The sequence below is a fragment of the Haemorhous mexicanus genome, chromosome 21 (assembly GCF_027477595.1).
Source record: "Haemorhous mexicanus isolate bHaeMex1 chromosome 21, bHaeMex1.pri, whole genome shotgun sequence".
NCBI lineage: Eukaryota > Metazoa > Chordata > Aves > Passeriformes > Fringillidae > Haemorhous > Haemorhous mexicanus.
Window position 1 is genome coordinate 122244 of NC_082361.1, and position 16705 is coordinate 138948.

The 16705-nt window shown below is 37.0% G+C and overlaps 2 protein-coding genes across 13 annotated transcripts in view; one reads left to right on the forward strand and one right to left on the reverse strand.

Moving 5' to 3' along the window:
• The window catches only part of RALGPS1 (Ral GEF with PH domain and SH3 binding motif 1), a 79341-nt gene that overhangs the window by 42652 nt on the left and 19984 nt on the right, over positions 1 to 16705 (reverse strand). The gene's annotated exons all lie outside the window — the stretch shown is intronic.
• On the forward strand, positions 26 to 15484 carry ANGPTL2 (angiopoietin like 2). Its single transcript, XM_059865369.1, has 5 exons — positions 26 to 377; positions 7490 to 8346; positions 12666 to 12859; positions 13097 to 13367; positions 13909 to 15484. The coding sequence occupies exons 2-5, from the start codon at positions 7539 to 7541 to the stop codon at positions 14106 to 14108; spliced, it is 1473 nt and encodes a 490-aa protein (XP_059721352.1). The 5' UTR covers positions 26 to 377; positions 7490 to 7538; the 3' UTR covers positions 14109 to 15484.

The following is a 16705-nucleotide window of genomic DNA, read 5'->3' on the forward strand; positions in this document are numbered from 1 at the left end:
GTCCAACCAGCGCCCGGCAGCTCGCCGCTGCTTTGCCTTCTCTCCCCCTTTCCCGGCCAGGACAAGCCTGCCACAAAGAGCAGGGGTTCAAATGAGGCAGCTCCGGGCTGCCTGAAGGGACGGCCGGGAGCGCCGAGCGCCCCGGGGGAACGTACTGCTTCCTACGCGAGGCGCAGTCCAGAACGGTCTTGAGCAAGAAAAACGCAGAAGAGGAAAAGAACTGCAGAACGGGCAAGAAATCCCCAGCACGTCCCGCCTGGTCCCGGCACGGCACACGCGGACCGCGGGTCGCCGAGGCGATGTCAGCGCGGCCGGGCCGCGGCCGCAGCTGCTGACGGGAGCGCCGAGGAGCGCAGCGGAGAAGCCGAGCAGCCGCGGTAAGGACGGACGGGCAGCGCCGGGGCTGCCGGACGGGTGCGGCGGGGTCCGTTCGCGCGGCTCCGAGCTCCCGCTGCACGGAGCCGCCCAGCCAATGCAAGCTTATCAGAGTAGGACTGCTCCCTAGGATAATGCAGCAAGCCTGCTTTTTGACTTCAGAAGAACAAAAAATACCCCCGAGCTCAAACAAAAATCCGTCACATATTAAATAAAAGGTGTAAAGATAGCTGAGGCATTATGTGCCAGGCAGTGAAAGCCTAGGTATTATTTTCAAGACTACGATTTTAGTTTAGAAAAGAATCTTATTTTGCGTGCAACTTTGATATTCACACTTCCTTAAACTTGCCATCCAAGAATTTTTCTAGGACATAATATTTTCTAAAGGACTACTGTCTTAAAAATTATGAAACCTCCATTCAGTTTTGTTTTTCTTTTTTACATTCATGTCTGATTAGGGACATACGAAACTTTCTGATACTTAAACAGTCTATAAAGGAAATAGTTGAAGTATTTCACAAACACTTAATTTAAAAAAGAAACTAGCATTTATGAGTACATTCCTGTAGGCATCAAAGTATTACACGGTCAAACTGCTATTTTTTCATGGGTAAAATGAGTCACATTTATTAAAATATGAATCTCTTTAAAGGCTGGACAATGTGCATGCACACATATGAGCACACACAGTATGAGCACTTTCTGGTAGTGATTGGATTAAGTGAAAATAAGGTGAGGCCACTGTTAAGGGAAGCAACAACAAAAGCAGTGCTTTCTTTCAGTAATTACATTCCACATCTATGACAGAACTTTAGTAAAGCACAAAGAACAATCCACAAACAACTAAAATTCTTGGTAATCAAGAAGAAAATTTGTACTTCTTGTAACTAAAGTTTTTGCCAAAACTTGAAGAAAGTTACATGGCAACAAAAGATACATAAACTTCTGCAGTTTCTTGCAGCAACTGATAGTATTTCAAAACAAAAGTTCTCCAAGTCCTTATGAAGACACTCTTGTTCTGATGTGTTGCTTAATCATCCAATCCCCTCATTAGAAAAAGTATTACCTTTTAAGAAAACTGAACTGGTGCTTGAACTAAAATTTCAGTTTTAAGTGGGCAGAAAATTTCTCAAGGGAACGTATTGTAACACAAGTATCTTAAAGGAATTAATTGGTTAATGCCAGTGTGGCACTTTTTACACTGAAAGTAACTAGTCGTAAAACTGCCAAGGGGATTCCCCCCTTAAGTTTGGAGTTAAATTTTTCAATTCAGTTTAGTATCATGTTTTCATAACTAGCACTGCATGCTACTATGTGTCAGCCCTTTCCTATGTATATACTTTAAAACTTAGAGCCCAGCTTTAAAGTTTTTTTTCAATACATGTGGTCTACATATTACTGTGCTGTATTTTCACTGTGAATTGCTGTTTCCTTTAACAAAACAAAACAAAAAAAAAAAATCACTATCTAGATTTTTCACAGCAATACTTTTCATGTAAAAGTTAAGATGTGAGTTTATTCTAAAAGAAACCCTGCAGCAGTGGAAGTCCCTCCTCTTAGAAAAGAGCAGAGAGGTAAAAATTGACAGGATAATTTAACATAATTCCATGGAAGAAAACATGTGAAGGAGTAAAAAACAGAGCATGAGCTCTAAGACGAGGGACATGGAGTAGGAAAGCAAGCAGATTCAAAAAATTCATACTTGTCTGTCTTATCACAATGGTGTTGTGAAATCCAGATCATATTACTGGCTTGGTGCCTGGAACATGCCAGCTAACTGTAAGTCCACAAACACTGGCTATCAAAGGATTCTGTAGAAGCAAAAACCTAAGATTTGTTTAAAAAAAATGCAAACCCAAGCCTTCTGATCTTTTCATAGCAGGATTTTACATTTTCAACACCATCGTTTCATTTGCTTTTATAATGCAATAAGAATGTAAAACTGCACCAATATAAAAATACCTTTCATTATCAAAGATGAAAGTATTAAACAATGAAGATGTGTTGCTAGCTGTTCATGTTTCTTCTTTAGAATGCACAGCTATCAAATTAAGTATAAATTCACAATAAAATATAGCAGTTTATCTTCTAGAGAATAAATGCTGTCTTAGCTAACACTATGCCTTTTGAGAACATGCCTTCCTTTGTATGCCTCAGTGCCTGAGGACTCTGCACAGAAGATGGCATATCAGAGGTAAAGAGGAAAAGACAGCCCATCAAAAGGACTCCTGGCCTCATTTCATTAAATATGACCAGCACAAAAAACAGTGATTAACAGTGGTTTAGCATAGCTGAATGAGCTCATTTGTATGTATGGTATCATTTTTTCTTCATAGTCAAAGCAACCATTTCAGAAAATACGAGTGTTATGCAAAAGTGTGTGTGTGTTACCCTTTTCATATATGTGTTTTTCACCTATCTGGGTATTCTAAAAGGCTTTGATGTGTGAGAGTAATTACAGTGCATTCAGTTCTGGCACGCTGGACATACATGAGCTCTTTAACAATCCAGCCTCTGACTGCCCTTCCTCAGTCAGAGCAATTTGTAGAGATGGAAATAAATGCTGAGTGTTGGACCTTGCCTATCCACTCTTCCAATTAAATGGAAGTCAAAAACCCCAACCCACACCACTAAAATAAAACCGTATACAGAAAACTGAGTGAAATATTAAAAGAAATAACCCCCACAATCTTGAAATTAACTTCTAAGGTATGTAATACTCTGGGAGCCTTTTTAGGGAGGCTGAGTGACAATGATTATTGTAAAAACAACACTTGTTATCTCTAAGATGCAATGTCTTAAATGGAGAATCCCGCTTTAGTTTAACAGCTTCTGAACTTTCCACTTAAGAGTAAGTCATATAGGAAACCCATTGCATCACCTTGTTTACAATAATTATCATAGCCCAGTAAACTATTAATGCCTCCTTAGTTCCTCAGCTGCAGCATACCAGCCACTAAAAATCTCTTCTAACTTCTTAAAGTTTGCTGTTGTCTGCTTCATATACCAGGATTCTCACTATCAGTTCCACAAACCAAATGGGTAGTGTTTTTTCTTATCTTTGCAGTAAACTCAACTATACTGCAATCCAAATAGCTACTCACGTGCCCAGAAATGCTCTTGTTATAACATCTGAGTTTTAGCACAGAAAATTGCCTTCTCTGTAAAGCAGTCTCCAAGGGTAGTGAGAGTGCCATGTATCATGTGTTCAAAAGCTGCCTGTCCATGGATCAATGCATCACCATGTCACACCTATGTTTCTCTGGCTTTGTTACACTTTACTATACGTAGAAATACAAAAGCAGCAGCAAGAAGCAATTCTATTACTTTTACCCACTGGGATCTGACAAACAGGAAAAAAAAAAGTATTTGGCCTCAATAAAAAGTGAAATATACTGCCAAGTAGGGTAGACATACAAAAAACTGAGGTACATCTGCACTAGGGCAAGTTTGCCCCAACTCAGTTGCTATGAAAAGTGCTTTTACGAACAGCCAGAATCTAGAAATAATGAAATTACTTCAATCTGAAGTAATTTCATTATTACTTCAATTTGAGGTAACCAAAATAATTACTTTTTAAGTGTGCTTCATTCATCTGTATGCTTGTGTATTAAAGTTTTGCCAGTATGCATGAGGATAAGAGACAAACAATGCTGTATTTCCAGTAATTAAGAAAATTTCCCTCAAACCTGCAAGCATGATTTTAGATTGAAAAGTCTACAGCTGCCCAAGTGGAATTTTGCACTGGGAATAAATATGGCCCTAGGATATAGTTTCCACCCAGTCCCCTGCAGAAGAGCTACTGGCAGAGGGCAAGGGGAAGGGAGCCAGAGAAACCAGAAGAACTGTGTGATCAGCAAGCAACGGCAGCAGTCAAGTACAAGGAGTATCAGCAATTACGGGGCACAGGAGAAAACGGGAAGTTAATGTCCTAGACATCAGATACAATCTTCCTCTCACCTGGGAAGTAATTCTAATGTCCTAAGAATCTGATTCTACTACTCAAAAAAGTACTAAACAAGCATTGAATATTTTCTTAAAATTGTTTCACTGGCTTCCTTCCCTACTTTCTCCGTTCCAGAAAGCTTTTTTGTGTCCCTGAAAGATTAATCATTGAGAGTTGTTCAAATGACAATATTGTGAACTTCATTTTAATCCAACTGCAGAAAGGAAGGAATGCCATTTATTCATGTAGTCCTTCCCAGTATGCAACAAACAGGCCTCATTCTAAACACATTTTTTTTAACCAAACAAGTACAAGCAGTAAGAGACTTACAAAATTATCATATACAGACTGCAGGAAGGACAGAGATGACATATGATTCTTGTTTCTGTTTGTACTGGGGCATTCTCTAACCAATGTCACTTTCTTTCCACTGATTTTTCTTATAAGAAGAACATCTTAGAAAAGGTGACATGCAGGCAAGATCATGACAGAGAAACATTTCAGGACAGTCTAATTATGCTGATGTCATTCACTGGTGGCCTGCCATCTGCAACCACTAGTCAAACCCCAGAAAAGGCTTCCTAGAGAGGGGTCACTCACATGGTCAGGCCGTGGGACTAGATGATCGTTAAGATGGTATGTTATAATGAGGCTGATGAACTCTGGCCCATTATTTTCTTACACAGTTCTTAAAAAAATCAGGAGAAAAATCTGTTCCATGTTGCTCTTTCTTCAGCTCAAAAAAGTATGGGCACCCCAAAGCCATACTCAAAGCAGAGAGATGCTGATATGAGATGATGTAACAGACAGAAGTGAACTGAGGAAAAAAAGAGCTTCTTTTCACTGGTCACAATAAGTACAGGTTTAGAGGGGGGAAAAGAGGATATTAGAATTCCAACAGCAAAATACAACTATTTCACCTATATGCAAGAGGCATTTGCAAAACCAGTCATCTGTGCGGGAACACAAGGCCTGGAAAACTGCCAGGTTTTCCAAGTGTGACCTGCTGTGCAAATGCTGATTATGCAAGTTAAAGCTGTCCAGGGTGAATTTATGTTCCCTATTTTCCAAGACTCCAAATAGCATTGCTTTACTTACAGAAACCATGTCAAACTCCAGATTTTCATCTGACATGTTCTCAAGATTTTTGAAAAGTTCTGTTCAGCACAACTCCTTTCTACTTGCAAAATTAAAATGAGTTTATTCCAAATAAGAAACTGAGGCAAAAGTATACAACCAAAAATTTTAAGAAGGATTAAGTCCTACTCACTTGGTTTGCATCTTTTGTAGAAACATCTATTATTTCACAAAACCAGAAAAATACAAATAACAACCATATCTCTTCTCAGTATGAATAATAAAGGATGCATATCCAGCATTAGCCTGACATTAAAAAAAAAAAAAAAAACAAAACAAAAACCTCATAAAAGTCAGCAGCTGCCTAGAATCATAAAATAGTTTAGACTGGATAGGACCTTATCTTCATCTTACAGAGCAAGTCTAGTTTCAACATTAAATCAGACTTCTCATAGCCTTACCTAAATCAAAACTTCATGTATTTCCAGGAATGGAGATTCTACCACCTATTTGGGTGACTGCTTCAGTCCTCAGTCACCCTCACAATGAAGTTCATTTTTTTAATAAAACCTATTTTTTTCCTGAGGTAATTTGTATCCGCCATGTACTTTCACCGGGCACTTCCAAAAGGAATTTATCCTCTTTACAAACACTCATTAAGTAGCTGAACATGTCTTTCTTTACCTTCTCACCTGGAGGCTACACAAACCTCTCTCTTCCTGCTACTCTTCATTCATCATGTCTGCCAGCCTCCAGCTACCCATGCTGGTGTACTCAGCTGGACTCACTCCAGTTTCTCACAGCTGTTACTATCACCATTTCATGTAATTTTAAAAAATTATTGTTCCAAAGATGACCAAACAGTAATGTGATAGATACTTAAATACTGAATGATTATTCCATGAGAAATGTTTTACAAGCAAAGAAAAACACTACGGCAACAGTACCTTGGTTAAAATGTATCTGACTTTATACACTGAAAAAACTCCATACTGCATTTTTCATTTGTTTTATTTAAGAAAACTAGGTTGCATATACACATGAGCATTAAAAATCAACAATGAAAAGGTTTAAGAAATACATGACATCGAACTGCTGATCAAGTAGCTGATCAGCACTAAGAGAGTGGTTTGTGACAGGGTATTTCTGGCAGCAGTGACAATGCTAAGACCGTATTTCCATGTCTACTGTTGCCCACAAAGTTCTGGTATTGATTTATTTTTTGAGAGATTGTGAAGGCCTCAGCTGTCCACCTTGAATATGAATCTGCATGGAGAACTAAGTTGGCAATTTCACCAAAGGGCAACTGTTGCAGTATGCCAGTAGACACTACCAGCTGATTTAAATCACCAAGCACATATGCAGCTATTTTTCCCTTTTCAAGAAGGGACTCTGAAGTGAGATGACTAGGCTGAGTGTAGAGACAGTGTCTCCAGTGAGACTCACAGTAAATGCTTCAGTTGTAAAATCTACTAGTCTAGAAAAAGAACAGATTTTACTGCCTGTAATATCTGAGTAGTAGAGTTTTTAACATGCAGTTATTAAGGACCAATGTAAAATAAGTTCTTCCTTTTTTTTTTAAGCAATTCAATACTTCGGAATAAAGTAAAATTGTTACATGTCACCTAAGCTGTATGTCTTGCAATGTATATGCAGTTCTAAAATACTGCAAATTAACAGTTTGATATTTTTAGAACTTTTAGCAGCATTAATACATATATTAACTTATGTTTACATTTAAAGGTTGTATTTGTAACTGTAAAAAATGGAAAGTGTAACTATTATTTAAATGAAAAAGCCAGTCTAGGAAACTTTTGTGGTATTTGTCTGGAAGAAAGGACTCTTAAAATCCCTGTATTTATTGCTTCCTTTCTTATGGTTTTTGGCAGGCTTTAGATGAACTAGCAACTACAGTTCTGACCATAGAAAGATACAACTACTCCCCATGATATCCCATTTAATCAACAAAAGTTGATGCTGGACCTCATTTGTACAGTTACTATGTACTATTTTGTAAGTTTTAGAAGAGATGATAATTTGTAAATGCACACTGATTTCCTACTCATTACTGTTAAATTTATTTTAAAACAGATTTTACGAAATTCTTTGCAGAAGAATATTTGACTGGAACTAGAGGATCATGATGACAAGAAGATTCATCTGTTTAATACTAGTAACTGTTGTGGGAGTTACTACAAGTGAAACACAGGAATTTGAAGGCAATGACAAGGAAAAAGCTCAAGAATTCATTTATATGAATAGATATAAGCGTTCCAGTGACACACAGGACAAATGCACTTACACCTTTATTGTACCTCAGCAGAGAGTGACAGGTGCCATTTGTGTTAATTCTAAGGAGCCTGAAGTTCTGCTTGAAAACAGGGTAAATAAACAAGAATTACAGTTACTTAACAATGAACTTCTTAAACAAAAGAGACAAATAGAAACTCTCCAGCAACTGGTAGAGGTGGATGGTGGAATTGTTAATGAAGTTAAACTCTTACGAAAAGAGAGCAGAAATATGAATTCTCGTGTCACACAACTCTACATGCAACTATTACATGAAATTATCCGAAAACGTGATAACGCCTTAGAACTTTCTCAACTTGAAAATAAGATTTTGAACCAAACTGCAGACATGCTGCAGCTTGCAAACAAATACAAAGACTTAGAGCACAAGTATCAACATTTGATGTCAATTGCCAATAATCAGACAATAATAATTGCCCAGCTGGAAGAACATTGTCAAAGAATGCCATCCATAAAGCCACTGCCACAAACTCCACAACCACCAATTAAAGTGTACCAGCCTCCTACTTACAATCGCATTAATAACCAGATATCTACTAATGAGATTCAAAGTGATCAGAACTTAAAGGTTCTGCCACCTACTTTACCAACCATGCCTGCAGTTACTAGTATTCCAACTTCAACTGATAAACCATCTGGTAAGTAATATCATTGATACATTTACATTAGTTTATGCTAATATGCAGTGGGCAACATTTTAACTGTAATCTCAAAAATGCAGTCAGAATTTATTTAGCTAGTGAATTTTACATACATGCTGTAGTAGAAACACAGAAAGAAAGCAAAAAAACCCTGTGAATGTCTAAGACAGACACACTAGCCTCACATATTTTTCTCATGTTACTTTGCTAATACAAACCCATCATTTCTATTACATGTATGAGATAAAAGACTTTCAGAAAAATCTTACCATTCAAGTCATCTAAATTTTATTTACCTTTGCTCAAGACTGAACTGCTACAATTCATGACATATGAAGGAGTTTGACACTGTGTAAACATATGAAATTATTACAAGTTTTTTGATGTAGCATCTGATAATGTGCTTGTGTAATTAAAAAAGGAGTTAGTATCTGCTCTGTACCTTAAATGGGGCACTTGTGCTGCAGACAGGAGCAAAAGGAAGTAAGTGGTGGAAGAGTAACAGGATATTATACAGCCCTTATTAAGACTATTAGGAGTTCTGCCACAAGCATGATTTGATGATGTGAAATCATATTAGAGATCAACTGATCTAAGTGATAACAAAATAAAAGGTAAAGAACTCCATTTCACCTATGGTCCCACATTAAAAAAAAAAAAACAACCCAAACCCAAACCAGTTCAGGTACGTGTTCAGTGCTCTTCCCTGTGTGGACAACACATACCTTCTTCAGAAAAAAGATTGAGAGTCACAGATCTCTGAACTCAGAGCTGACAGAAATAGAGTAATGCAGGGGAACTGCATTACTCTCAATATATTGAGAGTAATACACTCAATCTATTTCATGGCTATTTGCAAAATATTCCAAAGGACATCAATAAACTTTTAGGATTACCCAATAATGCAACTGCCACATGTTCCAAACCAAACAACCCCTGTATTGTTTCTCCATGGAAATATTCAAAATGAAAGAAACTTAAAAGACTCAGTGCTTACTTGCTCAAGTCTCTAGGTCTCTAAAACATTTTGCTACAAAGCAGTATTTTCACAGAATTGCCAAAGATAGTGCACCAAAGCCTGCATTGTGGCATGCAAAACCTCTGCCAGAAAATAGCATGATGCTGATGTACTATGTAAGGAAAAATTCTCAGAAGAAAATGAGTTCTACTACAACTCTTTTGGAGCAATAAACCATGGCCTCTCTAATAATTACATTCTTACTTCAATCTCAAAGTAGGTTCAAGCTTGGCTCAGTATTCCCCTATCTTTCTGGAAATGAAATACCTTTCCCCTCCATTCCCTTACGCTCTTTGAAAACTTGTCAATTGGTCCACATCCTCCTTGTGCTTTCAAGTCCTTAAACTGGAGCTGAGGATTCACTATCAAACAGCAGAACAGAAAAGTTTCTTCTGGTGCACAGTACTTCTGCTGATCTATCCTCATCCGTTTTCCTGCTTTTGAAAAGTAATGTGCTCATTCCAAACCAGTTTGCAACCGTGTAGAACTCCCAGATCTTCACCTGAGGAAATGCTGGTTATCCAGCAATTTTTCATATTGATCTCCAGAGGTTCCTCTGGCGGTCCACAATTCTAAGATAGATTTCACATCTGTTTTTTCTCCCTGGATCACATCACTTATCAGAAAAAGAAGTTTCATGTTTCTTCTGCACAAATTGATTATAATATTCTCTCATTTCTCCCTTGCAGCTTTTTATTTGTTCAAGCGAGTTTCCAACCACTGAAGTTAAGCTAATTAAGCTTTTATTTCCAGGGTATCCGCCCTCCCCTCTCCTCATGTTTCTTTTCAGTCAAGAAACGTTTAATACCTTTTCATCATCCTCCAGAATGTTCTCCATTCACAAACCACATCTCAAACTAAACCCCTCCTTAAAATTAATGCCATAAATGATGCTTTAGTCAGATGTCTGGAGGGAACTAGAAAAAGCCCGCAAAAAGATACCTATAAACAACATCCTGCAAAACAAACAAAACCCACCACCACAACTGCCCAGCCAGTGGGGAAAATCCACCCATACTTTATCCAGTCTTTTCCATATTATGTGTTGAGTTCTCAAACTTATCCACAGCTCCTGGCTGTACTAACCACCTGATCACAGCCAACCTGTGCAATGAAAACAGGAAAGAAATACAAGAAAAATAATAAATGTCTTCTATTAATCTCTTGAAAGTCTCCCTTTCTCAAAAAGCACTAGACCAATATTCTCTCTATCACAGACTTACAACAGTCTTACTAGTCTCAGTAGCTTCACTATTAACTTTGTTCATACTGTTTGTTTTCTGGTTGTGTTTTTTTTGTTGGGGTTTTTTTGGTAGATGCCCCATTCCTGGAAGTGTCAAAGACCAGGCTGGATGGGGCTTGGAGCAACCCAGTCTAATGGAAGATGTCCATGCCTGTGGAAAGGAGGTAGAATGAAACAAACTTTAAGATCCCTTCCAACCCAAGTCTTTCTGTGATTCTGCAACTCCCTAAAGATAGTTTTATCAAAACTACCTACCTTAAAAGTCAGGGTGCTCTTGCTTTTTCAAGGTAAAACACCCTAGTTAAAACTTTGAGAAGTTACTATCTGACAAAAAAAGCACTTGTCATGAAAAAGTAGTAGCAAATTCTACTTTGATGTACTTCTAATAGTTCATCCTAGATCACTTTCAGAAAAAAGATTCACGTGGAGTAGAGCACTGCTGCTGTGTGCCATAAAAAAACCTGCAAGATTAGAACGGTGTGAATACTACATTGCATACTGCTATATATTTTTTTAAAAAGACAAGGTCAAAGCTGTTTGACTATTTTAGAAATTCTTCAATAATTACTTCCTTTTTTTATTTTTAGTCAGTGCTACTACACATTGTGATAAAATAAACACATTGTGATAAAATAAATCAGAGCAATTTAAATTATTAGTGCTCATTAACATTTTTTTCTTACCTTTCATAATGAGCCATGCAATGGTGTGACAAGAGCATTTATCTATATATGCTCAATCTCTATCTTAACTGCCAGAAATCTTGACAGTTAGCCCCAAAAGAAATGGAGAAGGGGCTTATAAGCACAGCTCCAGGTACAGTCTCTGATTATGACTGAGACAACAAGAACATAGCACAAAGAACAGAGATTTGGACTGCCTCTTTGTACACGGAGTTGCTGATTAAAATAGTTAAAAATACCAAAAACTCATTGTTTTGATTTCCAAAACACTGAGATTATTTCTATAAAACTAATTTATTTCTAACGCATTTGTTGAGTACCATTAGTAGTGTTGGACAATAAATTATGAAAAACAATAGCACTGAAATAACTTAAAACAGAAATTACTCTTGATAGCAGTATATGCTTCAGTAAGGCTCCTAGTCAGAAGATCTGATAAGCCTTCAGTGGACAGGGAGAATCAATCCAGGGGCTCCAATCTCTAATCCTGAGGATTCTTGTTGACTGCACTATTCTGCTGAGGAAGCAAAGCAGCTGGGGGAGTCTATCTGCAGATATCAATCAACACAGACTATAAATCATTTATATCTGAATTTATAAATAATTTATTTCTGAATATCTCAGATTCGTTAAAACAGAATGTATCTTACCACTGGAGAAAATTTTTTGAAAAAACAGGAATGTAAGATACTTTCAAAAAGCATAAGCTCTTTATAGACTCTATTGAGCTGAAGGAAAAAAATGCATTCTCCTTCTGAAAACAAGACTGTGTTAACTGCACTTTCTGTGAATTCAAAGTATATTAAGAGTCCTCTCATTTGTATAAAGTTTCTCTCACGAGCACCCTATGTTAAAAAAAAAAAAATCTTAATTTCTATGGTATGTTGTAATTTATTAAGGTGGCAGCAGTAAGACCTACAGCCTGAATTTATGTTGTTGCTTCCATGGTTAATGCCTGTGCCAGTGACATTTCTGGAGATCTAAAAAGCCGAATTTGTCAAAGGCAGAATCAAGGTCAAATTTACGGTTTTGTTTTCTAAAGGAAATTCTTATTTATCTATGGAGTCATTCACATTTAGTTTCTTCAAATATATAATTGATGGTAAAAGTACCAGTGCAGCTGCCTTGAAAAATTTTTTTTTCAAAATCTACCTTTATCAGTAACTCATTGTGAAATGTTCCAGAAATAAAGTTGCAATAAATGGATTTGTTTGAAAACACTTGGTGGATACTTGTCCTTTAATAAGAGGAAAAACAAATATGCTACTCAGTGAAACCAAACCAGTATAAAAAGCTACCAACCCAAATACTGCCCTGCTTCAAAGAAATGCTCAATGGCGGTTTGATGCAGAGCCTTTCTGTTTTGACACAGGGCCCTGGAGAGACTGTCTACAAGCATTAGAAGATGGCCATGACACAAGCTCCATCTATCTTGTAAAACCAGAAAACACAAACCAGCTTATGCAGGTCTGGTGTGACCAACGGCATGACCCCGGTGGCTGGACTGTCATTCAGAGACGGCTGGACGGCTCTGTCAACTTTTTCAGGAACTGGGAAACATACAAGGTTAGGACAAGAGAGCTGATTAATGTTTTCCACGCTCTAGAACTTACTGATAAAGTTAATTTAAATGGTGGTTTTAGAGTCTGGCCAAGAGCCTACTTGAAAAAGAACTTGTGTGTTTACCCTTCCAGAAGAGGAAGTCTCTGTAAAATAAGTTACTGCAGTTTTCTACTTAATAATACACTCAGATTTACTACTAACACAGATGCAGGATATTAACATGCTTCTCTTTCTTTACAGCAAGGATTTGGTAATATAGATGGAGAATATTGGCTGGGATTAGAAAACATTTATTGGTTAACAAATCAAGGCAACTACAAATTGCTCATAACAATGGAAGACTGGTCAGGTCGAAAAGTATTTGCCGAGTATGCCAGCTTCAGACTGGAGCCAGAGAGCGAGTACTACAAGCTGAGACTGGGACGCTACAATGGCAACGCGGGAGATTCTTTCACTTGGCACAACGGCAAACAGTTCACCACGCTAGACCGGGACCACGACGTCTATACAGGTAGGAGGTCCCTCTCAGCTGCCTTGTCATTTCTGCCTTTACATCACTGCCCCGCCCGCCCCCCCCCCCCCCCCCCCCAGTCTCTTTTTTTATCTCTTTCTTTTGAAAAATGAAAAATACTTACGGTCATACACATACACACAAAAAAAAAATTGCACTTACAAAGGGATTTGCCAATTAGTAACTTATGATACAAACTGATGTGTCAACCCTTATAGATACTAACACCAAAATTAAGAGTTTTTACACTAGACAAGGGTCTGCAAAATACGCTATGGAAGGTTATTTGAGACAGTAACACCCACTGATTTTCAGGCAAGAGAAAATAACAAAAAGGATTCTATCTGTAGAACCTAACTACTTAGCTGGTTCCTGAAGAAGCCTAAGTTCACTTAGGCTTGTATCCTGTACCACAGGATATATCTACATGTTAAACATACACAACCAACCAACCCACCAATTAAGTACTGTACTTTGCTTGCTTGCTTGCTTTAAGATTTTTCTTTTACTTCTCAGCCTGAACTGGAGCTTTCTTTTGCAGGTAACTGTGCTCATTACCAGAAGGGAGGATGGTGGTACAATGCATGTGCTCACTCAAATCTCAATGGAGTCTGGTATCGTGGAGGACACTACCGCAGTCGATACCAGGATGGTGTTTACTGGGCTGAATTCCGGGGAGGATCATATTCACTAAAGAAAGTTGTTATGATGATAAGACCTAACCCTAACACATTTCACTGAAATAACTCTTCTCTTGGTTTGCTTTGTTGTTCTAAAAATCACATAAAGCTATGATTTTATTACCTGAAATTATCTTTTCAGAAATGAGGAATGTAAGATACTGTACATTTATTGATAAGGTATGAGGGCTTGTATATTATATTTTCAAGAATCATCCCTGGAAAAAGAGCTGAAGAAAAGGAACTGTAATAACATTCAGAACACCTCTTGGTTCTATTAGAACTTGCAGTTTAGATGAAAACTGTAGATAAACTTCCTGGTTTTTATTCCCTGTAAATTAAGTTTGGATGATAAAAATATTGCCACCACATTTAAGTATTTTTGTATGTTATGTATAAATATTCTCAAATACAGGAAATATTACAAACTGTACAGCAAGAGTTTTATTGTTATTATTGTTATTATAAGCATTCATTTGACACAGGAATCATATCCTTTGAACTATGTAGCTGGTATATGTACATTAGTGTGATGATTATGTAATCTTTGTTAACTACCATGAATAAAGTTAGCATTATATAATTCTGTTTTGAGAGCAGATACTCAAACCGTTATTGTCCTGATAAATCTGGCCTTTTCCCTTCACTATGTGCATTTAAATAATCTGCTCCTATAAAAGTTCACCATTAATTCAAATATTTTAAATTAAAAACATTAATTATTTCTTACCAAAATGAAAGAGCTACTTGCATATGGAAATAAATCCAGATTTATTATGTGCTCTATAGCCAACATGTTATACTACACAACTGTTACGGTATTTTATACCCGACTTCAGTGATTATCTGCTGTGTAGCCTCTATAATCAGAAATGGCTGGATATAAATTAAAGGGTTTATCCAACTTTGCAGGCAAATGATGGATACCAATTTATAAGCTATTTAATAACCTTAGCCTTTAGATAAAAAAAATATATAGAGAACTTATCCGTAGCAAAAAAAGTTATTTTAAACATATTTCACAATTATTACTGTCAAATTATCAAACAGATTTACTCATTTATATTTAGAGGTCAGTCACACTTATGAAATACAGACTGCCGTAATTCCAATATTCTTCTGAGATCGGTTTCTATAACAGATTGTTAACACACCCATTACAAACAAACTACTAGAAAAAATACAAGTTAAAGAATGCATAGAGGAGGCAGAGTGAAAGCCTCTAGAAGTTCAACATATTTTTTGGTCAGTTTGTATGACACTGAGTGTTTGTGCATGTGTGTTTGCATACTTTTCCCTTATTACCTCATCACATCTTTACCACAGTATGATGTATGACGTAGCATGTGCTGTATATAACTGAAAGTAGGGTTTTTAATATATTAGACTACCCCTGTAATATTGTAACCCTTAATAAAGTACCAAATGTTATTTTGACATGTTGAGATTTCATCTTCTTGTAGTTCAGATTACTACACAATAGTCTGCCTCTGATTCAAACAAACTCTGATATGCAACCACTGTTGACATGTGTGAAGTGTTGAAATATTGCAACATAAAAAAAGCAAAACAATTTTCAGCTGAAAAAAACAGAGAATTTTCACACAGCCCAAGGAGGAACAACTTTTTGAGGGTTATATGAAACACCCACATTTTTCAAACAGTATTCAAGCTTTATCTTCCATGGGGTTATCTACTGAATTCTGGGAAAGATTTGTATTTTAGATTAGAATTATTAAATGCACCGACTGGCCCTAAAGCCTGGCTGCAGTACTCTTACAATTAGTAGCATTAAGGCTCTTCATGCTTGGCTTGAGGAAAGAACACAGAGAAGTTCAGGTATCCATTGTGCAGATCTCAAGAATGAGGCATTCCCTAGAAAAGCTATTACAGTTGCTCTTCTGTAGCTGAAGATATGGCTGGAAATACATCTTTATAGTGTACACTCAAAATAGGCTTTAAACCCATGTTAAAGCTGACAGTCTTTTATTAAAATAAACATATTTCTTAACCTTTTTACCTAAAAGGTGAGTCATTTACCTAGATACTGATCCATATAATTAAAAAAGATAATGCACAGAAGTCGGTCCATGATTACCTGGAGATACCACATGTGAGAACAGAACTTATTAATTTTTTACATAAAATTTGCATAAAATAATTTTAAACACAGAGCCTGGCACATCAAAAATAATTAAACATCAGGGATTTAGAACTTATACTGTGAAGTTATTAGCAAGTACATTGGCAGAACCACACATTCACCATGCTTATTTTTTTAAAAAATGCACACAACAGAACTCAGTTTGTACTAGGTCCCCCTACTGTAGTAGATGACATTACTACAAACCGTGAAAGGCCTTAGTTTTTCCCATTTCCCTAATTATTTCCAAAGGTTTCAATTACATTACTTCATTGCTCCCCAAATGTACATCTTTGGCAACCCTGCAGTCTAAAAATCCCATACCATACACTTTCCTATCATTAGCAAAAGCGCATTAGGTGACTTTATCCAAGAGAGAATTGCAGCCCTATGGAGAAGATTACTAGCAACTGCAATTCTCCTGTAAACCTCCTTTTCAAGCAGTGCCATAGGAAACTGACATTGCTCTTCTGAATTTTTGAAATATCTCTACCTTTTTCAGAAGAGTTAAGAAG

Excerpts from the sequence above, each read along its gene's own strand:
- ANGPTL2 (XM_059865369.1), top strand. The coding sequence starts at position 7,539 with ATGATGACAAGAAGATTCATCTGTTTAATACTAGTAACTGTTGTGGGA. Across the intron at positions 12,860-13,096 it reads GGAACTGGGAAACATACAAG|CAAGGATTTGGTAATATAGA; the intron begins GTTAGGACAAGA and ends CTTTCTTTACAG. Across the intron at positions 13,368-13,908 it reads GGACCACGACGTCTATACAG|GTAACTGTGCTCATTACCAG; the intron begins GTAGGAGGTCCC and ends TTTCTTTTGCAG.